This window comes from Perkinsus marinus (assembly GCF_000006405.1).
Source record: "Perkinsus marinus ATCC 50983 genomic scaffold scf_1104296946658, whole genome shotgun sequence".
Lineage (NCBI taxonomy): Eukaryota > Perkinsozoa > Perkinsida > Perkinsidae > Perkinsus > Perkinsus marinus.
This window is the reverse complement of record NW_003210883.1, coordinates 23910-50641: the sequence shown is the minus strand read 5'-3', so window position 1 is coordinate 50641 and position 26732 is coordinate 23910. Positions and strand designations below refer to the sequence as shown.

The 26732-nt window shown below is 45.7% G+C and overlaps 5 protein-coding genes across 5 annotated transcripts; 3 read left to right on the top strand and 2 right to left on the bottom strand.

The window, feature by feature from the left end:
- The first annotated feature begins 605 nt into the window (after positions 1–605).
- On the top strand, positions 606–2407 carry Pmar_PMAR011079 (hypothetical protein). The gene is made up of 5 exons (XM_002779575.1): positions 606–614; positions 659–921; positions 1214–1394; positions 1560–1763; positions 2027–2407. Exons 1-5 carry the CDS (start codon positions 612–614, stop codon positions 2351–2353), a joined length of 978 nt encoding a protein of 325 aa, XP_002779621.1. The 5' UTR covers positions 606–611; the 3' UTR covers positions 2354–2407.
- A 2401-nt stretch (positions 2408–4808) lies between these two features.
- Positions 4809–6756, top strand: Pmar_PMAR011078 (hypothetical protein; the record flags this gene model as incomplete). The annotated part of the gene is made up of 5 exons (XM_002779574.1): positions 4809–5626; positions 5679–5884; positions 5929–6101; positions 6250–6375; positions 6429–6756. The coding sequence occupies 5 exons, from the start codon at positions 4809–4811 to the stop codon at positions 6615–6617; spliced, it is 1512 nt and encodes a 503-aa protein (XP_002779620.1). The 3' UTR covers positions 6618–6756.
- A 9042-nt stretch (positions 6757–15798) lies between these two features.
- On the bottom strand, positions 15799–16008 carry Pmar_PMAR011077 (hypothetical protein; the record flags this gene model as incomplete). The annotated part of the gene is made up of 1 exon (XM_002779573.1): positions 15799–16008. The coding sequence occupies one exon, from the start codon at positions 16006–16008 to the stop codon at positions 15799–15801; it is 210 nt and encodes a 69-aa protein (XP_002779619.1).
- Positions 16009–16719: 711 nt separating this feature from the next.
- On the top strand, positions 16720–17030 carry Pmar_PMAR011076 (hypothetical protein; the record flags this gene model as incomplete). Its single annotated transcript, XM_002779572.1, has 2 exons — positions 16720–16838; positions 16928–17030. The coding sequence occupies 2 exons, from the start codon at positions 16720–16722 to the stop codon at positions 17028–17030; spliced, it is 222 nt and encodes a 73-aa protein (XP_002779618.1).
- Positions 17031–23243: 6213 nt separating this feature from the next.
- On the bottom strand, positions 23244–24976 carry Pmar_PMAR011075 (histone h2b, putative; the record flags this gene model as incomplete). Its single annotated transcript, XM_002779571.1, has 10 exons — positions 23244–23304; positions 23350–23601; positions 23642–23742; positions 23795–23894; positions 23944–24173; positions 24502–24552; positions 24597–24659; positions 24702–24776; positions 24839–24888; positions 24934–24976. 10 exons carry the CDS (start codon positions 24974–24976, stop codon positions 23244–23246), a joined length of 1026 nt encoding a protein of 341 aa, XP_002779617.1.
- Between the last annotated feature and the right edge of the window lie 1756 nt (positions 24977–26732).

The window sequence follows — 26732 nt, the reverse complement described above, 5'->3', positions numbered from 1 at the left end:
GGTAAGATACGGATTAGGTACTGAGGAAGTTAAATATTAAAGCGAGATTGATCGCTCCGTCGTCCTTGTTTTTTGACTTCTTCCCCATGAACAGAGTAATAGCTGAGAAAAACCACATTCGGAATTGCATAGAGACAAAACTTTTTTTCTGTTTTTTCCCGAAAAATTACTACTAGAATCGTAAAAAACATTTTTTTAATATTCACGGCCAGTGTAGGAAGATATGCAAATGGTCAAATACATATGTTGGTGACAATATGGAAAATTTGTTGAAATTTCAAAAGACTGCTGTTAATTCCTGAACACTCCTACCCAAATTCGCATATAAATTCTTATAACAAGTGAGGAAGCTCCTGAGCTCAGCTGAGGAACGCGAGCACATATTCCTCCAACATTCATGGCCGTCCAAGAATTAATCAACTAGCATTCCATAATCGTCCATGGTCGTGCAGACAAGACTCAAATCTTGCTCTCTTGCATTTCCTTAACGCTGTGTAAAAAGCGCGCGCCCGAAAAATGTCACGTATCCTAATCGGCGTCATCAGAACTGTACTATGTTATCATTACTTCATTCAGCGAGTTCCTGGTCGCAGCAAAATAATGAGCTGACTATGGTAAAGTTATGCATGAGGTTGGTCTGTGGTAAGATTCAAAATAGGTCCCCGAAGATCTTCCCTCGATAACTTACCGACACGCGTTTGTGGTGATTGGACGAGCCAATATCTATTCGGAGTTTGTCAAGATGGTGTGTGGAAGCGAGTCTAATCGATTTACAATATGTCGGAAAAGTGAATCGACAATTCATGGAGGAGATTCTTCCGTTTGTGAATCAAATCGATCTAATATAAGTTCGCCTTCGCATGGCAGAATTGACTTCAATCGAAGACAGAATACTCGACAAAGGAGAAACAGTGGCAATAAGTAGGTCGTCGGGAAAATATGTACATGGAAATTCTGGGAGGAAAAGTTGGGAAATTCTCAGGGTCATCGATATATGTGATATCTCGGGTCTGTTCTGAACTAGTAAATACTTCAAATAGAGCATTTTGGCGATGTTCTACTCCATCAACTCGATGTTGTACTCAGTTTTACTACTATTTATAACAGTAACAATACAAATTATGACGATCAGTTGTTTCATGTCGATATGCACTCATGAGAAAAAGTGCGATGGTCGTATCTTTGCGTTTCGAAAGATATCTTTCCGTTTCAGATGTTATTGTCAAATCGAGGCCCCACCTCCACTACCTCACTCAGTGTCCATCATCCGGTCCCGTACAAGTTCCCTTAGTCTACCCCAATCCCCCGAGCCTAGTTGTACCTCCCTTTCTGACTCGGCGTCGAGGCGGTGGACTCAACGGAGTACTATCGTCAGTCGAGTTTCATTCGACAATGTAAGCAACGCATTTTCTCTAGTGTTGATCAAGATGGACTCGGGTGTTTGTTAAGTTGTAGTATAAAATTGTAATCTACTGTAGAGTTACAATCACGATTTTATCACTGGTTTTGATGGCTGATTCATCATGCATCAAGGAGTGATTACTTGTGTTCTCTTCCAGGTATCCCATAAATACTCATCTTACATGCCTCGACTTACCACTACAACTGGTGTCCTCAACACGGCATTGGTATTCCTCCTATCATTGGATCCTCCTCCTCCTCATACCACGAAGCCCGTCGCTGCCACTAACGCCTGTATTTCAGAATGTCTCAGATATCTCGCTGCTGGCGATAGTGATACTCGCTCAGAATGGGATGTCCTGGTGAGTAGTTAATTTACTATTCGTTTTGCTTCACCTGTGTTCAAATCTCGTTTGTGACTTACTTGACCATCATCTAAGCCAGTGTTGAGATATACGTACCGTTTTTCCTCAGCTCAGCTTAGGAGGTTCCTCACTGATTATACGAGTATACTAATAATTTTAATGAATAATTCCCAAACTTTTCTCAGAATTTTGATTTTATCATGAACATAGTGTCCAATTTTTCGACACTGATTTATCGTGATGGTTGTTGTTGTGATCAGATGGACGACATCACCATGTTGGAGTTGCGACTTCGACAATGCCATAGGATGTTGGATAATTGCGGTAAACGATTCGGCAAGCCTCTAGTATGTCTAGTAGTGCTCACTGCCGATCAAAACGTGTCCGGACGGAAACTTTGCAGTAGACGTCAAGATCACCGACTAGCAGTGGAAGATCTGTGGCGGAAATGGGGTCCGAGTGGTGAGCACGTCCTGGCTGATCGTCACGACTACGAGTGGAACGGGGAGAAGCTGCACAGTCTCGTATGTGACCTTTCAGAGCGGCTCGCTCAGCGATGGCAATCGAGCAGTGTTATGGTCTTATGACTTGTTTATCTCAGTTTAGCACGTTTTGAGCCGTTCAAGTGCTTTTTCCTAAGAAAGTATCGAATTGTTGAATTAACAGTGAACTCAAACTACGTGGTATAATTATCATACATCATTCTGTGTGTTGCGTTCACATTTAATAAAAGCTAATTTTCTCTCGTTGTCGATCTCACCCGGCTCCAAGGGGAATTTGCTGTATACTTGCTCGTAGCATGCTGGTGATATACACCTGAAAGACCAGATATCATCTGATTGAAAATTATAATTTGAACTGTCAATAATAAAATCCACATGCAACATCCCGACATTATTTCCCACATTTCGAAAAGCAGTGTAAACTGGCTGGAAATTTTTGCATTGTTACATACTCATCTATGCAAGATTCGACGAGGTCGGGTAGGCGAATGGCTCGGCATGCTGGTGTCCGGGAACACTTTGCTCTACGACTGTTCCAATGCCGACTGAGCACTCCAGTAGATTGTGCGATGAATAGAAAGACTCCGATGAAAGAGTACATTAGAACCATGCTGAAAGTTGATAGTGTTATTGACAAAGAAAACACCGGGGTGTCACTGTGATGGAAAGACTGCTCAACTAACGATAGTATCAGTGTTTAAATATTCTGTGAACGGCCACAGCCTTGCATAGTATAAAAATGACTACAATGCAAGTTCCTGTGCAGTTAGGGGTCGATTTTCAAAAATTGGTGACAGAGAACTAACAGTAGTCGGCGAGTAAGCCTTCGTACTGCTATTATTAATAGACGTTGGAGAGTTGCGGTATCGAATGGAATCATTTCCACCACCACCACCACCATCATCATACATCCTGACATAAGGGCAAGTGTGATGATGACAGGGGAAGAACATGACTAACCATTCTAGCTTATCCAAGCCACGAGCAAGTTCGGTGCGCTTCGTAGAGCTCGAGAGCCCTAAAATTCTGAGGAAGCCTAGCCAACGTTGATTTAAGGAGGATCGAGATAACGCCTCATGGGAGGAGGCGCCAGTTTCTGAGAGAACCCATGAGGAGGTTAGTAAGGGTCACCTTTACCTCGAGACGGAACATCATAGGATGCAATGAGCACGTCCTTTACTTGTCGAGGAGATGCTCGAGGGTGTTGTCGATGCTTCATTAGAACGAGGACTGACAAGACGGCACCAAGGACACGAATGTGACGCGAGGCAAGCACAACAACAGCACGCGTATCACCAAAACTTGGACGCTTGCTCATTCTTGGAATTCCTCAATGAAATCCGCGTCTCGAGGAACAGCTGCATCTTCGTGGAGCAGAGCGAAGGTGAGAAGGATACCGAGGAGTGACCTATGTTGCATGATCACTATGGAGTGGTCATCACTCAACTACTCTTCGGTTATGATAAGCAAGTACCCTTACATGACCTCTTGCTGCTGTCGCCTAAGGGCACACCATGATATTGAATCTCATCACGTTACGATGTCTAGGCCTGTGAGCCATCCCCTTCACCACTGCACTGACAACTCTGAGGTTAAGTTAACCTGGTTAACGAGAAGGACAACTCTGAATGTCATCCCCGTACGATTGACGACGGAGAGAGTTAGCCTACGACTGATGACTAGACCTAAGGGCGTGAGTTGGTTTTCCCATCAGATTATTCTGTTGTTAGTAACCTACCATCACTGAATACTCAACGACGACTATTGTCGTGTATGATCAATAATAAGCTTGAAGTGTTAAAACCGTCAGCATGCTGAGTCGAATAGCATTTCTTATATTTGGTTGCCTCTTTTATTGTGTTGGGAGTTGGGGAATCTTTTTTTCCTTGATAGTGTGTTCCTTGGCGTGGCATAGCTGCCCCAATGGGAGAAGCGATGGTATAATTTGGAGTGGCATAGCCGCCCCAACGAGAAATTTGATTGGTCGATGGTATACCTTGAGCTGGCATGACCATAAGGGAATAACGGGTTGTACATTGGTATAATTTGGAGTGGCATAATTGCTCCAACGGAGATATTGACTGTATTGTCGTATACCTCGGTGTGGCATACCTGCCCCAAAAAGGAAATTGATCGAATCATGACTTATCTTGGGGTGGCATACCTGCCCCAAAAAGGAAGTTGATCGAATCATGACATATCTTCGGGTGGCATACCTGCCCCAAAAAGGAAATTGATCGTACCATGCCATTTTTGTTGGCATACCTGCCCCAAAAAGGAAATTGATCGTATCATGCCATTTTTGTTGGCATAACTGCCCCAATAAGGAAATTAATCTGATTGAGAGTGAAATAGGCATAAGGAGCTTTAGATGGATTGACACAACGGGATTGTCTCCTCACGCTAGTTGTAGCTTTGCACACGGGTATCTTGAGGTTGAGTAGTAAAGATACAGAATAGGTTAGGTTGGTGACACACGGATATCTTGATGGCATCTTGAATGTTCTCTTCTCAGTTCTCATTGAAAAATTATTTAATCATGAGTGACCCTATTGTTCTTAAACTACACTTCAATTCCGACATTGTTCGAGTAAGATTGGAGAGCTCTTCCGAGTGCGGTACCTGTGCTCAAGTCCGCTCCTACATCACCAACACGTGGCCGTTGTTAGCCCAACAAGAGTTCTCTATCTACTATGTTGATGATGAAGGTGACAAGTGTCTCCTCAATGACCGATCTCTGCCAGATGCTCGAGAGGTTGCTAAGGAAATGGCTGTGGCCAACAAGAAGAGCACACCTACTATGGAGTTGTTCATTGACGAGCAAAACAAGGAGGAGACTCCCGAGCCTAGGCAGAGTGCTGCACCAAACTCCTTCCCGACCTTCGCCAGCTGTGATGTCTGTGGGGAGTATCCTATCGTTGGTATGAGACATAAATGCAACACTTGTGCGGATTACGACATGTGTGACGCTTGCTTCAACGCCCGCACTCCTGAGACCCATGATCCATCTCACGACTTTGCTCAGTTCCCAGGTGCCCCTCCGATGCCCCCTATGTTCCCCTGGTTCATGAAGGGCGGCAAAGGGAATGGCAAAGGGAAGGGCAAAGGGAAGGGCGAGGGCAAAGGAAAAGGTTTCTATTCTTGCCATGGTGGGAAAGGAAAAGGACACTTCGTCGGCTCCCCTGAGTACGGCTTTCATGGTTGTTTCGGTGGAAAAGGAAAGGCTGCTGATCCCGACTGGTTGAAAGACATATGTTCTCAAGGGAAAGCGGCAGTCGAGGAGTTCATCAAGACCTCTGGTATTCACCCCGGAATTGCCTGTGACGTCTGTAACACCAGCCCGATAGTTGGAATAAGGTCAGTTTCCTATCATCTCGAAACGATTCATTTTCAATATTGGATTCTGTAGGTATAAATGCTTAACCTGCCCTAACTATGATCTATGCGGTGAATGCTTCAATAATAAGGAGGTTGTCCATGAACACTCAAAAGAGGACTTCTGGGCGATGACTCCAGAAGACACCATCGATCTGTGGCAGGCCGATGAGAAGCCTGCTGATGCCAAGGCAAGTGACAAGAAGGAGGAAAATCCTCCTGCTCAACACGACGATAAAAGTGAGTGTAATGTGGTGTTGTTTTGTATTTTCATATGAATGCAGGTTCAACCTCTGATGCTGGTAGTTGGACTGAGGTTAATCATCATGAAGAAGTAGGAGCTCCTTCATGCGCTCAACTTGATGCTGAGCAAAATAAGAAGGACGAGACTATTGCTGCTGCTGCTGCTGCAGATCAGAGTCGTAACGATGAGGAGCCATCAGCCACTCAAAGGGAGGTGAGTTTAGTTCGAATTGTGGAAAGAATACTGAAGATTATAATATTAAGCAATGGTATTCAAGTATATAAATATAGTAGTAGTATTATGATACATATATACAGAATATACTATTAGGGTATATTAGGTATCTATTTTTCATTTTTAGGCTTCTGACGGCGACAGTCGTCCACAAGAGCAACAACAAGAGCCAGCAGAGGTTCTTATAAACCTAATGAGCAATCTCGGATTGGTTCAGAATAGAGATGCCGCTGGCCGTTTCGTGAGGGATGTGGTGAGTGGCTGTAGGATGCTCTTGGGTGTTGTTGATGATGTTGTTGAATTCAGATGAGCGCCAGTCAGGACATTACAACGATGGTCAACCATTTTCGAACTCACGCTGAGGCAGTCCAGGAGCAAATGAGGCAAGCCCAAGAGCAGATGAACCGCAGTCAGCAACAACAACAGCAAGGAGGAGAAGGTGATGAGCAGCATAAGTCCACTGAGGAAGAAGGCGGTCAGTCGAAGAAGGAGTAGATGAAGGAATAAGAAACCGTTGCGATTTTTTTCTAGCTGATAATAAATACCCGTTAAGAAACCCAAAATGATATTCTGTGGAGATGATCATATGAGATACTTTCTCACATTAAAACGACTGGCAAGTTCTGTTAGAAGTTGTTTACGCTAGTCTAGTCTATTTCACATAAAACTATTGTTGAGTTAAGATGTGGTTATTACGCTTCGCTCCATCCGCAATCATCAGAATACACGTCAAGTCTGAGTGAGCTGGTGACAACCATCAGTGTAGGGCATGGTTAACTACATGCAATAGTGACACTATGAAACGCAATGCCCCTAGAAGAATATTAGAATATAGTGATAGTATCATTGTATGGAATTTAATGTCATATATTGGTTCAATATCAACAATATTAATAATATCCACAATATAACGATAACAATGGAGAATAACCATATTAAATGAAGATACATCTATTATATTAATATGCCCCCCTATTATTATGATATATGAAATAGATTAATATCGTATATGGGAGAACTGTGAGTAGATTTTGGGGAATTTCTGTACACTCTTACCCAAGTTCGTATTGGTTTCATGAACTCAGATGACGAAAGCGAACATTCAAACTGACCCGGTGCATCATCCAACGTACATTGAAGAATAAGAATTCCATTAATTCTTACAGGATTTGTCCTCATGGTGATGAACAGAACTGTTGAGATTGCCACGCCGAGCCTGATGGTTCTTCTCGACGGATCAACAAGTTCAACTGTGGTTGTTATATAGCCTATATGAGATATATCGGTACAATATCTAAAGCGTCTGACACTTGATGTGATGGACAATCATTGTCTTCGATGCATTTTTAACCAGACGCCCAATACTTCACTACCACGGTCTCCTTATATGATATCGGTATATGAAATGGAAGATGCGTCATCATTGTAAATTACATTACGCTCTTCTATGGGATTACAATAGAAGAGCGTATTAGCAGTTCCTCAAGGGATATGAATCTGTTATTCACTATTTCAAACGGATAACGCCAAGTGTCTGAGAGAAGCCCTCGAACAGGGGGTAGTCAGAATCGTTAGGTGAGATAATCAAGTCGCCCCAGTCGACGCTGAATGCTCGCGAGACGATTTACAAATAGAAGAGGAAGCTGATAAGCCACCGATAGTGGGGGAATTTGTCGGCTCTCACAGAACCGAACAAACTCTTGTGGTAATATTGCGTTGCGTGTAATGAAGGAGTATTGAGGACTGCGGACGTCTACGGTGGGAAGATGTTCGGATCGGCGACGGGATTTTTCCCACAATGACACAAAACTTATCATCCTCCAACTGATAGTAACACAACAAGCCCGTATTCATGCACACTTGCTGCTGCTGCTGCAGTTGTCGATGAAGAATGCCGTGCTTAATTACTAGCTCAATATAACTATAGGATATCAATAAACAGTTATCATAATAATCCTCACCATATGGTGATACTTCTACTGCTGTGAGCAATCGGTGACCGAGGCCTCGATTTCTTCAACAGACCTTCGTCGAGGGCGTCTGCCAAAGCTGTTATTGCCATTATATCCATCGTGACGATTCTGTCGAGGGCTAGAGTCAGCAGTAGAGTTCACAGAAGGAGGTATACCCAATGCACTTTGGAGACAAATATAAGGCGCCTGTTGAGGTTGACCCGCTGAGAGCCAAATAGAAGCTCCCTGATGTTGCCGTGGTGGAAGCGCGTCCGCCAATGAAATAACCGGCGGATGTTTCCTCCCTGTATTTCGACGTGAAGGACTTGGAAGGAGCCCTCCTGATGGATTCTTAGGTTGATCGGAGGGCAACAAACCACTGACATAATGCGACATCAACTGAAGCCCCATCGAAGCTGTGTATCGCTCAATCACAGCATTCGGACCAAACACTTTTATTTTCACCACAGCTTGCCAGACCTTCAGCTTAGCAGCTTTGCTCGTGCAGACCGCTATAGTCGCCGAATCGACTCCCTCGAACGTACAAAAACCACTCAGTTCACCTCCAGGTTTCGACCGGCCGACCACACAACCAACAACGGGCCCAAAGGCATCTTCCATAGCAGCTTTCAGACGATCGTTGTTGTAGGTGTCCACGAGAGAAGATACAAAAACAGTACGTTTCACAATATCGTCGTTTTTCGCACCAGAATCGACTTGTACCAAACTGGTGTGTGTAAGGCAATTCGCCCTAGGCCACCGGAAGCAGTCAAACCCTTTCAACAGTTCATCAGCGTGATTGCGAGAGTTACAGCATACCACAGCATCATAAGTGCCGTCGGATTTTCTCACTCTTTCACAAGAATAATAGTGGCCTTCCTCACCAGCATTGAAGCCTCTGCTGGCCAGAGCTTCGGTGATGTCATCATTTGAGACATTGCCAGGTATACCGTGAAGACGTACTCTTGTCGCCCGGTCGTTCTTAATTGGGTTAGAGGAAGACATGTTGAAATAGGGCTGTCTGAGCATAACGATCTATCGCGATGACTGGTGTCCATGATGATCATAATAGAAGGCTAATTGCCTATGAAAACATATGGACCACATGTATACGTCACAAGGTAAAGTGCTATCTGAATTGTCCATACAATTGTATATCACATTCTCATTGAAATTCCTTATCAACTTTCATACTCAGTTTTCAATCTGAAATCAACCAGCTAAGACACTACTGCACACAATAGGACTCTACTTCTCATAAGGCGACCAGATTATCGACATAGTAGATCTCCAGTTGATTCCCTATACCCTACTGAGACGATAACCAGTATCATATACGTCTCATTTGAATCTCCGTCACGTATCGGGCCCGCTGAGTCTGAGGTCGTATGATAATATTCCACAACAACATCAAGTCGTAGACGAAATACTTTCCTCGACAATCAGTGACGGTGTAGATGAACCTTTTTTCTGAACCTAGTTACCGGCGATTTCAAATAATAATTATGATGCTATATACGATAGAAACTACCTAGAACAGCTTAAATGTTCATCTCAGTTACACCAATTGAAGAGCAAGTAATGAAGAGGGTGCAGACATGGACTGTCAGCACACTCACTGAGAGTCTGTCCCTCATCGGTACTTCTATGCTCCTACAAAACCACTCTACCAGAGCCACGCGACAAAGGATGAGATATTTAATCGATTACCGAGCGACTAGGGGCAATTCATTGCTCGCGACAGACATGGGCGAAAATCTTTTTGATGCGCGGTCGATGCGTTTCACTTGAGCCGCTTAGGAGCGACGAGTGCGCAAGATGAGTGTCTTCGCTCGCCGACGTTGCGTTGCGTTTCGGTTCCCGCAACGAGGGAAATGTCCTGATCTAATTTATCTTGTTTATAGTTTCTATCACAATCCTTGCAGTAAACCAGTATAATACGATATTGGTCTACCGAGTATATGCTTCGACCAGTATACGCGAATAGATACAGTCAGTTACTACTTAGAAGTATTGAGATCGACGACTGTGATGTTGGGATCATAGATGGACATGGACTTTCTCGTTTACTCTCTGTAAGTGTGACTTACTAATGAAGATTCGGGCGTAGCCAGCCATGGGCATCCCTATTCCCAAGATGACCTTTATTGCTGATATCATATTAATCTAATAGTATGAAACGGGACATCAGCTATTTCTTGAAGCCTGCCCTTTGGGACATAATCACACAGATCGACTAAAGCGCAGATAACTATCAAGGAGTATGATCGCTCCAATTAAGCAGCTCAGCACTGTCGCAGAGTTGACGCGCAAGATAGAACTCGCTAAACTCAACCAGAAATATCTTTCAAACAACATTGCATTCGCGCAAATAATAAGATAATTCACTCATATCAACGGTTGAGATAACTCACTCATATCAACGGTTGAGATAACTCACTCATAGCAAAGGTTGAAGGAAAGGCCCGCAATGAGCACACCTATTATAAAAGTTGACAGCGGCCTGAGGCACACAGTCACAGATGGAGTATCCTCCGATATACCACCGATGCTGCTTGGTGGAGTAGTAGTTATAATTATAGTAGGAGTAATGATAGTAGTAGTGATAGTAGTAGTGATAATATCAGTAGAAGTGTTAGCATTAGTAGTAGTGGTCGTAAGTGGTAGAGTCTCTGCGTTCGTCGTATCATGCAACTCCAACAGCTCCTCGAAGGCGTCTGCTATCGAAATGCCAGGACTGCAGAAATGACCACAAGGCCCCTGGCAGCATAATTCGTCACCATTAAAAAATCGCTCCGAGTAGATGCACTTTAGAGAAGATAGTTTCCGGTGGCAGAGACCACCCGCGCTCGCCCTAGACCCTCGCGGGGCCCTTCCCGCTCGGGTGAAAATTTGTGAGGTACCCCGCACAGAGCGAGCCCTCCGTTCACCTAAGACAAACCAGTATACCGAACAAAGACTTTCAAAAAATGATCAACTCACGACAGGGCCTCTCTTGTGTACACATATCGACGCACAGTCCCGCATGCCAAGGCAGCTTCACTGGACAGACCACACCCTCAGCGAACAATAATCCGAGAGGCAGCGACACAAGAAGGAAGAGGGAATTCATTAAAGTCATATGAGGACTTTGTAAGCTAACCAGTTCGACTTTACTCCTGGGGACCAATTAAAAAAGCATCAGTTGCAACTCTTGACATTGTCAAGAGTGATAATTACATAATTGAACTTTGACAAACTTGGATTTTCATTGTCAATCTTGATTGTAACATATCTCGGTTATGACATACTTGAATTCTCAAAGTCAAACTTGATTGTAACAGAATTGAATTGTGACATACTTGGATTCTCATTGTCACTCTTGATGGTGACATTGTCATTCTTGTCTGCTCACTTGTCAAACTTGCACGGGAAAAGGTGTAGTCTCATCGCGTGCAAGCCGTGATTTACGACCTTAATTCAATCATCACGGGCAGCTCCGGATCCCTTACGCGAGGAGTTTTTTTCCTCGTTCTTTCGGATCTTCTGACTTCTGTTCTTTGGGTTGCCGATCCTACTCGCATATCATATGACCAATGCCCCCTCGTTTCGAACTATCACTTCCAGTGTCCTCTGGCAAATCATCACCCTGGTTGAGTCCGCCCGCTCCGAGAGCGGCGTTCTCGAAGTGCGCGTATCTAAGTGAAAAGCGAATGTCTGGACTCCAGATTCTGGAGAACCCGATGGATTGATATTTTTGCTCATTACCAATAGTGTCTTCCACTTCATCAATGTACCTGATATTTCCGTCCACTCCTAAGATGTTCACACCTAAACAAGAGACAGACATGAGGCGACACGCGGGGTCAGATGTCTTCCAATTACCAACGGTGTCCTCCCTAAAGCGAGCTGATTTTCTCCTCATGTTTTTGGATCATCTCATCCCTATTGGTGGACCTCAGATCTAAGATTTGCCGATCCTAACCATACACAATCTCATTGGGCACCAGTGAACTTTCTATTCCCACCTACTACCTCTAGTGCACTCTGACATTCTATCATCTTTGCAACATTCACTCCTTCTGGTACTTCTTACACCTAATAATTGAGCCTAGATCTGTTATCCGATTGATTAATCGTTTGGTCTACGTCTATTACCAACGCGTACCAACGTCTATTACCTCTCTCGATCCCGGCGTGACCCAGGGAGTGTGATCATCACGCAAGGGATAGTTAATTGAGCGATCGCTCAGCATTGCTAATTTCGGGTGCTATCCTATGGCGGCTGCTCACAGATCTCGAGTCTTCGGTCGCGGGAAGCCCTTCAATGCCCATACTTCCCAAGAATCTATCTCGCGGATAGGACCGCTATGTTTCTGCGGACAATCCGTCGAGGAATCCTCTATGGACTGTCCGCAGAAACATCTGATCCGTAACTCACATACGCGAGTGCGGTCATTTATTTAGCGCCCATCCCGTATCGCCCCTTCCGCCAACGGTTAGTATTCGTCGAATACAGGTCGAGTATCTCTGCGGACTCGCCTTGGAATATCGTCCAAGTCTTTAAGACTCGCTGTTATTTGTTGTAGGGGTTTTGTTTTCCCTTCCACGCGTCATGTTAATGCGTTACGGATGACGATACATTGAACACCTGAGCGTTCTCTACGTGCAATGAGATTGATTTTGAAAAGTTTGAACATGCCTGTTGATGCCAGTCAAAGGCAAAAGTATTGTGGCTGGCAGAAATAGCTAATGCACTACTCCTTGTAGCTCCCCCCGGAGGGGGGGAGCCATAGCCATCACCATTCCCACGATGAAAAAAATTTATTGCTGATATCATATCAACCTAATAGTATGAAATGGGACATCATGGATTCCTTGAAGGCTTCAAGGAATCTGTGATTGTGTCCCAGGAGGCCAGCTTCAAGTTGAAGCCTGCCTTCCGGGACACAATCACACAGATTAATTAAAGCTCAGATGACTATCAGGGAGTGTGATCGCTTCAATTAAGCAGTTCAACACTGTCGCAGAATCGACGCACAAAATAGAACTCGCAAAACTCAAACAGAAATATCTTCCAAACAGCATTGCATTCGCGCAAATAATGAGATAATCCACTCATATCAATGGTCGAATAATCCTCCAGGGCTTCGTCTATCGGAGCACCAGGAATACCAAAACGTCCGCAAGGTCCCTCGCAGGACAATTCACCATCAGCGGAGACCAACCAATGCACTGATCAGAGGCTTTCAACACGAAAAATAATTCACCGCAACCTGCGCTTTGCAGGGCGTCTCCGCTATACACATATCAACCTTGCCTAGGAAATTAGTCTAATCCTACGTCCGGCTGTAAGCCTGAGGTTCGCGCGTACCTCTTAGGTACTTACGCTGCGCTGTGGTGGTGTCTGTACTATGAGGTTAACTGGCTAAGCCAAGGTGACAGTGTACACTTGAGCTTGACTGTTAAAATGTGGTGTCCATGTTGCTTACTGATCAGCGGCTAACGTTATTCTGTGGTTAACGATATCAAATCTTATGCAAAGGGTCCTGCCATTCCACAACTCCCCACATGGGCTACGAATAGGTGGTACACGAGAGTGTGATAGTCTCGAAAGCGTGATATGGTTTCAATTTGAGATTTTTACGACATGTCGATAAGAAGTCACAATTCTACCGTAGAACGAGCAAACAGTCGTCTTGGACTACCTGCTCACATATCCACGAATCAAGGCGGTCGATGTGTCACTGAGTGGCAGCCACTCGAACATCATAGGAATCTGCTAGTTATTGTCAATACTCGGAGGCGCGTAGACAAGAAGGGGGTGTGGAGTCCACGCCGTGGACGGAGGGGAGGGAGAGAGAGAGAGAGTATCCACCACCACTCAGTCACCCTCTGCTAGCCGATTGTCGTGTCCGGTAAGTTCGATGTAAGTTCTCATGCTCAAAAAACTAGATGAGCTCGTAAATGCCTTGTCCGACAGTGAAAAGGCACTTGCGGAGGTCATCAACATTTACGTTCACGATGCACAGTGTGCTGCACACCAAGGGGCAATCAGTGCTTGCGAGGGAAATCTGCCTGGCGTGCGAAATGGTACTATCTACAACATATGAAAGTTTCCTAATGTTCCACTAACCCACGTCCTCAAGGACTTATTTGAGATTGCGGTGAGGCCCAATCGCTTTGCCTCATCCCGGCCCTAACTCGCGGAAATGCAGAGACGTACATCCAACCTATACTCCAGCTTGAGCACCAGGAGATCAGGAAGTCTTCGATTTCGTCCAACCGTCGTGCAGCTGCACAGTATTTCATTGAGCTCCCCCGAAGACGAGTGCTCGATCAGTTCTATGCTCGTTTGATTGAGTCCCTACTCGCGCATGGGTGCCGCATTGATAAGTTCGATCGTACTTCGCTGTCTATCCTCTCCGCTATCGTGAGTATGGTGAGACCTGGCCTTTCTCGGTCGCCGTATTGAATACGGCGTATTCTTGACTCCAGAAGTGTCACATGGAGACGAAGATCAATGTCACAATGTGTCGACAACGGAAACGAAAATCGTTAAAATTTCATTACATTGAATTTCAGCATTCCATAACCGAAAGTTTGCACACCTTGTCTGAGGCTATTTTGTTCTTCATAAGAATCTCATGATAAGATCAATACCTGCGGGTGGGTTGACTATATCACCGCCAGAATATACGCCCTAGTAGTACAATCCGGCTGCAGGAGCACGCAATAGGTCCTATCGGATAGGAAGATCAATGCCGTTGGAACGACTGGAGTATTTCCTACTTCAACCGGGATTTCCCCCATTTCAGCGTATTCCCTCCTCTTCCCGTCCCGCGATATTGGGGCGAATCCCGGCCGAGTCTCGCATATCCTATTTTTTCGTTTTTTCGCATTGCTATCAGTCAAAGTCCCACAATGGGACTCCCATTCGCCTTCGGATTATCTAACACAACTACCGATAATGTACAAGTGATACTAAGTTACAAAGCTTACTGAATAAGAGCTACAAGGCGAATGATACAAGTTGCCTTCTAAGGTGCTGCGTGCTAGAGCTCGGAATGCCATTCTCGCCCGTCGACGAGTCAGCGTCTCAGAAAGGAATCCCGGGGACCTCCAAGCAGACGAGCTGCTGGATTTCCGATGAGTCAATCCATTGCAAATCCATTGCGTTTTTCACTCGAAACATCGCGCTCTGAATCAGTACTACTGATATTCTCTAGCATACGGTGCTACTGATCAGTAGTCATGAGATGAACGATCTGGTCTTGGCCCCTCATAGGCGACCTATTGGAAAATAAGTAAGTATACGCTAGCGAATGCTTTTAAACTGATCGGTCAATCACCGTCTTGTTCCTGTTGTTCTTAACTACTTTCTACTAGAAAGTTTCTAGTCCCAACCACTATGACTATCACTACAATCAGCATGTTTCTTCCTATACCAGCCCCAGTACAGGGCTTCACTGAAGTTTAATGAAGGCTAAGCCTTCACTAAGGCTAATACTGACTCGCCCGCGGTTTAGGAGTTCGGCAAGGGGTCTCCTTCGAGGGGACGACATTTCCTGAGTGACGATTTCGGTTTTCGATTTGTAGTAGCGGGAAATTAGTGATTTCCCGCACATTCCCGTTCCCACTCAAAAAAAGAGTTTCTCTCCCGCTTTCCCCTCGGGAAGCGGGAGGGAACCGAGTCCCGTTCCCAACGGGACTCGGATTCCGGTGAAGTTCACAGCGAATAAGATTCAGGATTCCTGAGTCAGGAAGTAGTTAATACTCCTGTTATCAGAGTTTCCCTTGTACTGCTTGTTGTTGGGGCACTTGTTGATATGGGAAACAGCATTGATGGCCTTCGTTGTATCAAGCGCCTTCTCCTTGTCATAGTTGTGGGATAGATCACACCAATACGCCACGTTGGTGATGTCGTTGTTAGAAGGGTGTTGTTGACCTTGCATGAGAGGGGCTTGAGGCACTCCTTGAGGGCGGACTTGCACAGTGGGAGCAGAAGATGTAACCTGCTGTGGATGTACTGTGTTTGCTGGCCTTCGAGAGAAGCTTGCAGCTTGAGAGTTAGGGCCTTCGGCGTCTATATAGTAGTAACATCCGCGCTGGTTGACTCAACAACACTTCGGATAGCCATAATGGGTAATAAGGCTTCTTATCTTATCCATTTCAACCTGAGGGCTGCTGCGAATAATGAGCGAGCGAGATTCGTGTATACGTGCGCGAACACCTCCGTTCACCAAGATTCCGCACAACCTCGTGCGGTGTAAACCTGCCACAAACCGTACACGGATAGACCATCTATAAGAAAATGAAGAAGTCAAGGCAGAGTCTGTCTGACAGACACGGTCATCGACAGACACGATCACCGTTGGAGGCGGCTGCCTGGACCGTCGTTGAAGGCGTTGTCCCCATACGCGACATGTCCGTTGCGCGTTTGTGCCACGAACTTGGTGGGTAGTGTACTCGCCATGAACAGCCAAACGTGAGGGCCGCTGGCACAACATCTCCTATCATAGGAGTCCTATGCTACCTTCATTCTCTCGAAGTTCATCGCGGTCAGCGCCCCGTTGTTGAAAATTTCATGCGGCTGAACGCTGAACGTCAGTCGTTTTCTCCTGTCAGTTCAGTCTTCTCGCCCGATCCGTCTCCCCTGTACTTCTATGTGGTTCACCGTCGGAATTCTATCTCTCGTTATCGTGGCTCAGGGTGTGGTCAGAGGCTCGAGCCAGGTGACTGGAGTTAGTGACATCGAGCAAGCCTTCCGGGAGTTCATAAGGACGTGAGATGCACCGTCAGATTGACATCGTTAGTTGGCGTACAGCCACGCAGGTCCCCCTCTTAGAGAGGCCCTCTATTCCAATCTCGTAGGTACAACAAGAAGTATGGTTCGAAGGAACAGTACGAGGTTGCGAAGGCTGCGTTCATGCATAGTTTGAGGGAGATAAACGATCTGAAAGCCTATGGTGGATGATGCCGCACCCACGATGCGAACGATTATGCTCTACTGTTGTGTAATTCAGGCGATATATCCCATGAGATCGGCCTCAATGAGCATGCTGATATACCAAGTGAAGTATTCAATGAAGCGTTAACGTGTGTTCAGGATCCTGAACCCGAGGAGGAACGAACATCCTCGAATATCAATGGGTCAACCTGTGAGGCTACTCTCTTATCGCTTCACGAAGAGCATAACCTTCCCAGACCTAGAAGACAACTTGAAGGCTCCTCCTGCGTCGGTGGATTGGGAGGCTCTAGGCGCGTTGGGGCCAGTGCGAGATCAAACAAAGAATTGTGGTAGCTGCTACGCGATAGCAGCCGCTGGTGAGTCTCCAGTTGGATCGAATACTTCGGCGCGAAACCTCATTCGTGCCCGTCTTTGTTCATTGCCTTGGCTGCTCCTCTTCAGTCGTGTTGGAAAGCCGTTTCAAGATACACGCTGGGATTCCCAAAGTCGTCCCATTCTCAGTTCAACAGATAGTCGACTGTAGTCGGCCATATGGCAATATGTGAGTCGACGACGATACTTTTGTCTGATCGTGTGTGTGTGTGTGTGTGTGTGTGTGTCAGTTTAAAGTCCAACGCCGACACCGGCTTGGTTAGACTTTATGCCGATATGCTAGCCATTTCATGAGCTCATTGTTGCGTTCTTCAGTTAGCCCGATCAGTTAGCTCAGTTTGTCTGATCGTGGATCCTCGATAAGGAATCCACCTTGTACGTGTTCTCACAGTCATTGCAACACAGTGTACTTCAGGGGTTGCACTAAAGGTTCAGTGAGGCTTTCATTACAATATGTCATAGCGGAGGGTATCGTCAAGAATGTCAGCTACCCTTATGAGGCTAAGGTCGGATTGTGCAAGAAACGAATCACCACTGATGTGAAGCAGCAGTGTCTGAAAGTGAGGCAGCTGTCTCGAGCGAATGTCTGAGGTTTTCATGCAATGCAAGTTCTTGTACCACATGAATGTATCACTGTTAATGCTCTTCGTCGAGGAGATATCGCCTGGACAGACTTCGTCCAAAGGGCGCAAAAAAGGATCGAAGTGATGAAGTCGAGCAATCTAGCAGAAGGGGTTTGACCCCAACCGTTCGAGCCTTTCTGATTTTTCTCAGCCTTGGCAATTAACTCAAACGGTGACCATACCACCAGCTGATGAAGAAGCTATGATAAGGAATGTGGCAATCGGGCCCGTGGCGGTCAGTATGTATGCTTCGACTCCCGCATTCCGACATTACCGTGAGGGCATCATAACGGGTGGGAGCGTACTCGATGTTGTCGAGCATATCTCTGCCCAACCTTGTAGCCAAGGATTGTGAAGCGTTGGATCCAAGCCATTACGTGATCATCGTTGGGTATGGCACTTCTTCAAAAGGAACACCGTGAGTGCAGTGTACCAGTGTAATTCCTGCTAGTTAATTTGTGTCGTAGCTATTGGAAAATCATGAACACCTGGGGGGAGTCTTGGGGAGTGAAAGGCTTCGGCTATATCGAGCGAACCGGAAACAAACCAGGTAACGCATAGTGACTATGCGCGATTCAAACTAGACCTTGTTCAAACCGCGCATATTTTGTCCCCAAGGTTGCTGCATATCATATGCAGGTCCGTGCAATATCCTTAAACTTGGTGGGTGGAGCCCCGTTATGCCCGACTCGGTGAAAAGCTCTGTCTGTGCTGGAGGACATTGACGCATTCATCCTCTGGCCTCAACGTGTATCGGATCAATCATCCTTCTCGTTGGCGATATAATGACGAAAACTCTCAATCATCCCGACAGTTCCACGCCGGCATTTCTTTTCTTATTGCCCTTTTTAGTTTTTTTTTCGTTTTGTGTCCATCACCTACTTTTTGTGTAGTAATCGTAGTGCGGTTTGGGTTTACTGCACCAAGCCATCGGAAGGGACCCTCCATTGCAGGCAATCTCTTTTTCGGCAAACATGACATCGATCGCTCCGCTGGCACGCATAGGTTAAGCGCCCAACGCTTGCACACGTGCCCCCGGTTGCGGGATTATTAAACAGATTATCGGTTTATGATGTTGATAGTAGCTCTATTATAGTTAGTATCACTATCATTTCCTAATGGTTAACTCCCTAGACAACGACACTCTTGAGTTAGCACTGGGAAGACTCGACCTTTAGCCAAGACTTGGCTGCCAAGTGACACCGCAGTAGCGTCAAAATGTGCCAGATCGCGACCTTGGAGGCTTATAAAGAATTATTGATTCAGCTTGTTTGGTCTTACCAGTGGTAAGCTCAGCCTTAAGTTAAGCTTAGCAGGTGGCTGGAATATTTCATAATGGAATATTTCGAGAATCTTTCAGTGAAATGTTTCAAATATTTCACTGAAAAAGTTTCAGTGAAACATTTCACTTTCAGCGATTTTTTCGCCTTTTGAGAGGTTTTTCGCTGAGAGCTAGTGCTTGACGACTCTCATTGGAATCACGAGTAAATTTTGTCCTATCACCAGCTATATTGGTTCTCAAAAAAGGGGTAAATGGAGAAAGTGGGCGAATAGAGAAAATCCGGGTGGAATTGGAGTTTAACTCTGGGAGTCACTTGCCAACGAAAATGATCTTCCTATCCGATAGGACCTATCAAACCGCGATAGTCTCGCCGCGAGACTCTCGCGTGCTCATGCAAGCTGATCTTACTGCTAAGGCATATCTCTGGGACCCAGAGTCTGGGTGGTAGCATAGTCGATTATTGAATGTTGGACTTCAATGGATACGAGCTCCCAATAGCAGATCAACTCGCCTCGTCGAGGCCGCCTCGATTCTCACCATCTGTATCGTACTATATTCAATCACAAGGGATTCCGCAACTCAATCACGAACTCCAGTGGGATCATTTGTGATTGAAACTCAAATTTCCAGCCTCGAAATAGATACCCGTATTCCAGAATTACTTCGCCCGTTCCGAACGGCCATATCATATGAGTGAATTATCTTATTACTTGCCCGAATACAATGTTGTTTGAAAGATATTCCTGGTTGAGTTTTGCGAGTTCTATTTTTTACCAATTCTGCGACAGTGTTGAACTGCTTACTTGAAGCGATCACACTCCCTGATGGTCATCTGAGCTTTAGTCAACCTGTGTGATTATGTCCCAGAGGGCAGGCTTCAAGGAATCCCTGATGTCCCATTTCATACTATTAGATTGATATGATATCAGCAATAAACTTTGTTCATCTTGGGAATAGGGATGCCTATGGCTGGCAACGCCCGAATCTTCATTAGTAAGTCACACTTACAGAGTAAACGAGAAAGTTCATGTCCATCTATGAACCCAACATCACAGTCGTCGATCTCAATACTCCTAGTAACTGACTCTATCTATTCGCGTACATTTGTCGAAGCATATACTCGGTAGATCAAAGAACTGCAAGAATTGTTATAGAAACTATAAACAAGATAAATTAGATCAGTACATTTCTCTCGTGAAGTTGCGGGAACCGAAACGCAACAATAATTTTCGCATTAGCCTGATCTCGTGATTAGCCCGATACTCCCTCCCTAGGAAGGGGATAGATACTCCCCGTTGCAGATCCAACCAGACTCCGCTGGAGGCACTCCAGTGATCCCGGATCAGTTCGGATCGAACTGATTGGCTCCCATACTGACATTGCGCGCAGTTTCAGGACGGGAGCCACAAGTGACTGCGGCACCTCCTAGGAAGACAGACAACATCAAGGAGTGGGAGAGTGGGCGGATAAAGTCCATCCGATGGACTCTCGCCAAAAACTTCTTATTCGACTTCTGCTGTAGCTTCAACGCCATTTCACGTCTCACATTTTCAAACTTTCGTTCCTTACGCTGAGGAGTTCCATCAGGCGATTTGCACGATTAAGTACTCTGGTTGATGACTTTGGTCAATCCGTACTAACATTCACTTTGAGAGCCACCTTCGTCAGGTACTGAGCGTGAATACCCTCACGTCTGGGACAGGTTCAAGCCGTTGGTCCAATGGCGTTGGACGACAACTACGTCTGGGCCTATACGAGGAACATCCTGGGCATGCTGTGTACATCTCGGAACACCTCAGAATTGAGGAGACCTTCGTTTTTATCGATGTAGGAAATCTCAGGTTCGATTCTCACCTACTTCATTTCTCTTCTGTCCATCCCTCCGTCCAAGGCCACGAGTAGAGTCCCTCCTCCTTCCCATCGATCTATTCCGTGATATGGATGGGCTTTCATCGTTTCAATGCCGTTTCACAATTTACAGTTGGGTTACTTACAGTACGGGACGATTCTATTGGGAGTCACGCTGCTATCGAGCCTCCATAATCGAGGAGCCTAGCTTTGAGGCAGGGATTCGGCAGTGTCCAATATCCTCGAGGGAGACTCATATTGAGGCAGACTCAAAATAGCGCACAAATGTGGAAGATGCCGCTCTCCTTGCCAATATCAGCTTGAGAGTTTTATCACTCACAGTTGGAGTCGTTCGAGCTCATAACAGTTGTTATTAACAACATGCACTGCCCTTTAGCTCGCTACTCATCAAGGTACACTCTTTACGATCGATCGGAGCTGTGGAGTTCAGCAAGGCTCTATGGTCTCACATCTCGTTTAAGGCCTGGCTTCTATCATCAGCTCTCTGCCATCTCAGTATGAAGTTTTTGAGTAGCTCCGCTTTCCCCGAAGAACACAATAGAGTCTGTTGAATAGACTCGAGTCTTTCGAAAATGCTATATGATTGTTAAACCTTTTTCTGAACGAAAAAGTTTTTTCCAAAAAAGATTGGAGATTGGACGTACAGTGTATTTCCACGAAGTAACTAAGTCACTAGTGACGAAGTCTTTCTCACTCGTTGAACTCAACCAAGCGGAAATCGAGAGAGAAAATCAGAATTTGCATGTGAGGTCACCCCCACACTAATCATGAGCACAATCGCTGACAAGAAACCCGATTACGACGGGTCACTCAAGTCTCAACTGGACGACTTCATAATCCTCTCGACAGCCCATAGCAACAAGAACATTCCAATCAGTCATCACCGTCATAAACCTAATGTGGTAGCCAGGAAAAGCATCACTCATACACAAGATCGAGCTCGAATACAGGTCGACGAGAGAGACGCTCCACAGACTAGGTCCGCTCGATCCACCATCACTAGCAGACACAGCACATGCGAGACCATCCGCATTGGGGATGAATTTACAGCTCCAAGCGTTGGCCAGAGGGGTAGCAATTACTTCACCACAGGAGCGCCGATAGTGAATCTCATGATGACCGTCAACGCTGACTATGTAAACAAATTGACTTCGTCGATCAGAATCGGTGCCTTCTGTCGCGTCGAACGATCTCACGCCACCCTCCACATCAAAAAGATACCGCCATTCTTTCTTGTTCAAGAGGTAGGTGTAGATACGACACTTTTCAAGTGTGAGCAAAAACAATCTCGAACCGGACACACACACGTCTCGAGGGTAATCGTCATCTTGAAAAAAAGGGAGGCCGATCGGCGACATGCGTTTGCCGTCTTCAAGGCCTCTTCTAAAGATACCCCAACCCCCCAGGTTGACACAATACAGGACCACACCATCGCTGCAAGCAGCCGCGACCTTCCGCATACCGAATGCCGGAGGGAGCAATTCTTGGACTTGACCATCTTGATGCAATTCCATCACCCGTCTGTTGAGCCTGTAATCGTTGATGCGCTCAATGATAACACTAGAGCTCTGACGACAAGCTGCAAGTGAGGCTATGGAACCTCTCCTTGTGGAACATCCCAGGAGAAAGATACTCCTCGGTGGTTGTTGGCGCCGAATGAAGGCCCATATAGACCAACGCATGTCAATGGGGCAACGGCAAGTAGATTTGGATAGGAGCCTCAACTGGGCGATAAACACTAGGTGGCGAGCCGATGTAGCTGTGTGGGATTCTTGGAAGCTGCTGGTAGCCATCGTTAAGGAGAATCTTCTAAAACGCGCCTGTCAGATTAAGAGTTGTTTATTCTCCCTTTAATAGAAATACTTCTCAAGTCGGGTGAGCAAACACGGACGCCCGATCAAGTTGAGGTAAATCTTATACATTCATCTCATAGACCGATATCGTCGTTGTGAGCCTCTTTGTTCATAAGAAGGCTCGTCGACATACGCGATGCTAATGACAAGGATTAATCGTGTTCCAATCAAACGTGAAGTATCGTAGACTCAAAAACACTAGACGTAAGTACAGGAGTATTTACATGCATTCGCAGCCATTCCTCAACACAGGGCCATCATCAGCTCGCCTGACCGCCTCTCTAACACGCGAATGATTCAATCGAACCATTCAAAAGGGCTCTTACTCGTAGCCAACCGGTGTACTGCTCGGAACACTCTCGGACTCTGTCATTTCTCCTCGAGCGAGGCCGACTTGTGCTCCCTCTTCCTTGGGGATCTCTACAGTTGTAGTCGCCTTCGTTAGTCGCTCAACAGGAGGTGGACATGGCCAGGGTGGGTAAGTTGGTACTCCATAATACGGAATCATCACAGGTGGATACACCATCATTGGCTGTAGTGCTCTCTCATACGACAAGCCCTCGGACTCAGAAGATCGCCTAAAGCTGATCGCCTCAGCGGCAGCACTGGTGTACACACCTCTCTTTCCGTTGACTTCTATCACTAGTTTGAGAGGCTCTTTCAGTAACCGCATTCTTCGGCTTGTTTTCAGTCCAACGCTGACTCGACTTGCGGTTATTCTGATTAAATAAAACTATTTTTCCTCATTCACGAAAAAAATCGTAAAATTACTTTTTTTCCTCCAGGCATTTCCTTCTTAACCGGAATTTTGCACTTCATTCGTTTTTTATAATTCAACGCGTTAGTTTCCATCATCTTTCGAATCGTCAACCTGAGATGCTTTTCCAACCATCGATTCTCCCAACAGTGGAGGCCCCGACTCGAGTTTTTCACGATTTTCCTCTTCTTTTTTCCGCATTTCCCGAGCCCTCGAGATATCATCCCTGGCCAGTTCAAGCTCCCGAATCCTTTCTTTGATCGCTGTTCGCAGTCCTTCGATCCGCTCACGATCTCCCGCCAGAGCTTCAACGTCGACTCCTTTCGTCAAAGTCGACCCAGAAAAGTCTTTACCAGTGATTTCTCTGATCTTGTCGCGTTCAAGTTCCAACACCTAAAGTAGTCACGTTTAGGTATGAAAACCAGTAGGCCTGTCTGCCTGTTTTTCTTTGTGTAATTTGTCCCGCTCTAGTCTCAGCCACACTTCGAAGTCGACAAGTTTCGCATCTTTTGCTTGACTCATTCCAACCAGTGATAATAACACTCCCAGAGTTTTACAAGTACCAAAAAATGTTCATCATATTCAAAGCAGTAACACAACATATCTTTCACGACAAGAAACGACGCACTATAAATAATCGAACTACCCCGATGAACCACAGAGAAAGTCATCATGTATTTGCACTAGTGTATTTAGTAACTGACTTGGTGCCTTCACTCACGGCATGCTTAGCTAGCTCGCCAGGCAGGACCAGCCGGATCGCAGTTTGAATCTAACAAATGAGCTCCAACACGCAGATGATCTCATGAAGGCTACTTCTCGGCTCGAAAGCGTTCCTCTGTTCGAGTACTTGCACAATTTCGCTGCTTCCGAAACAATCTAGGGACAGCGTCGAATTGCCAGCAGCAGGTTCAACCTTACTTTTTCGAACGTATCATTGACGAACGAGTTCATAATCATCATCGCTTTCTTGGAGATCCCCGTGCTCGGATGAACCTGAAATAATCAAACTCCCAATGACGATCGAACCGAGACGAATGACTTGCCTGTTTCAATACTCGAAAAATATACGTATTGTAGCTCTCATTATTTCGCTTTCTTCTTCTCGCTAAAACAAAACTAAAAATACAGAACGCAGACACTCCCGACCTACGTGCTCTCTTTTTAGGTGATTCTGGATTCTGCGTTTCGGACATAGCAAAGGTAGAGGGAGCCGCAACCGCAAGGACGTCTCAGATCAATCCGGCTAGCATTGGGTGCTTCGACTCGTCCGAGTGGTGCTTCAAGAGACACTACGAATCGATTCAAAAAACCGTTCATAAAACCAATTTCAAAACGATGGTCGTGCACGTCAACTTGCGTCCCCGAGCAACTCTGTTGTGAAGCTGAATTGCGAGTAGAATATTATCAGGAGATTGTGTTGATGCCTTCCTTTGTGTATTTCTATGCCTGATACCCTAGCGTTAACTTCCATTACGTTACTATGATCATAGCTATAAGAAAATATCTCCTCAACGACTTCGTGTGAATTCGGTTGTGGTGAATATCACTATAAAGGGCGGCCCTTTATAGTGATATTAAGTGATATTCCTGTTTGCCTCCGGCGAATTGAGAGTTCGATGAATGTAATCTTTCCATCTCGAATTTTGACCTCCAACTCCGCGTGGCTCGACGGGATGACGCTCGCCTCGAGGAAACAAGCTGGATGCTTACAGAATGCCAAAGCAGTCGGTTGACAGAGTCGAGTAGCGAATTGGATAATACTAATTCCATGTGAATAGACAACACAAAAGCATTGACTATCAGCGGTCCAACATAATTGAGAGAGGAGTATCGAGTGAGACCACCCATTGCATGCACAAGCAGTTTACAATGCTCACTCACGATATCCATGTTGTTGTCTTGATTTTCGTATCGATACTGTCAATGCGAGCTCGCAACACGCGACGGAGTTTCTGCAGTTGATCAAGTTTGGCATCCAACGCCCTGAGTCGGAATGTATCGCCACTCTATTCTTATTCGGAATACTTCGTGCTGTTGATGAAAACATTCCTCTCATCCTTCCACCGTACCAAGCCTTCTATTGCTGATTCATCACGCTGAGGAGGCCAACAAGACCTTTCAAAAGTAGCCTTGATGACATACCACAACTGTCAGCAGTTACTTCGTATAAGAGGGCAACAGCCCAGACGTGTTACTGCTATCTATGCCTGGAGCTCTCGAGCGGATACGATCGGTCCTACTCGACGAATGATGCCCATCAATGAGGTGACCGCACAACTCTCGTGCGAAAGCAACTTTGTCTGCAATACTGGGGCAATCCTTCATCCCTGCTAGCGCTTCCTCAATCTAAAGTGGGTTATGAGGAAACTGATGAATACGTGTCCTTCACTCACAAGCTCTTGGTCGTGTCGTATTCGACTTATCATATTTGTGAGATCCATGGACACTTCAGCAAGTTCATACTCCAGTTGTGTGATTAACTCCACGAGTTCGCTCGTGCCAGATCGGTGCTGCAATACATTTCTGCTAATGCACTGAGATCATCTCAGCGCTGTGTTGTATTAGCAGGGTATAATATTGGAGTTTCACGGAGACACCAATATTACGAGTGAACAAATCTTGTACCTCCCAATATCAGGTTTCATGTGAAATACTCTATGCGAAAACACGATTTTCGCCGTTGAATTGTTTTTCCCTGGAAGTGGACTGAAATTTGCTTTTCACTGTTTTTCATATCAAGGGTATAACTCCATTGATTTTCGATACATCTCCCCCCACTTGTGCCCGTTTATATGCTGCAGGGCTCTTCACTCGATGAGCCAGGCGATTCGATTGAGCCGGAGATCTTCCCGGTCTCTGGCGTGATGTAGCTTGTTTCGCCCGTGCCACGTGTGCCACGTCCGGATCACTAGTATTAGGCTCTTGATACATTGACTGTAGGGCAGATAG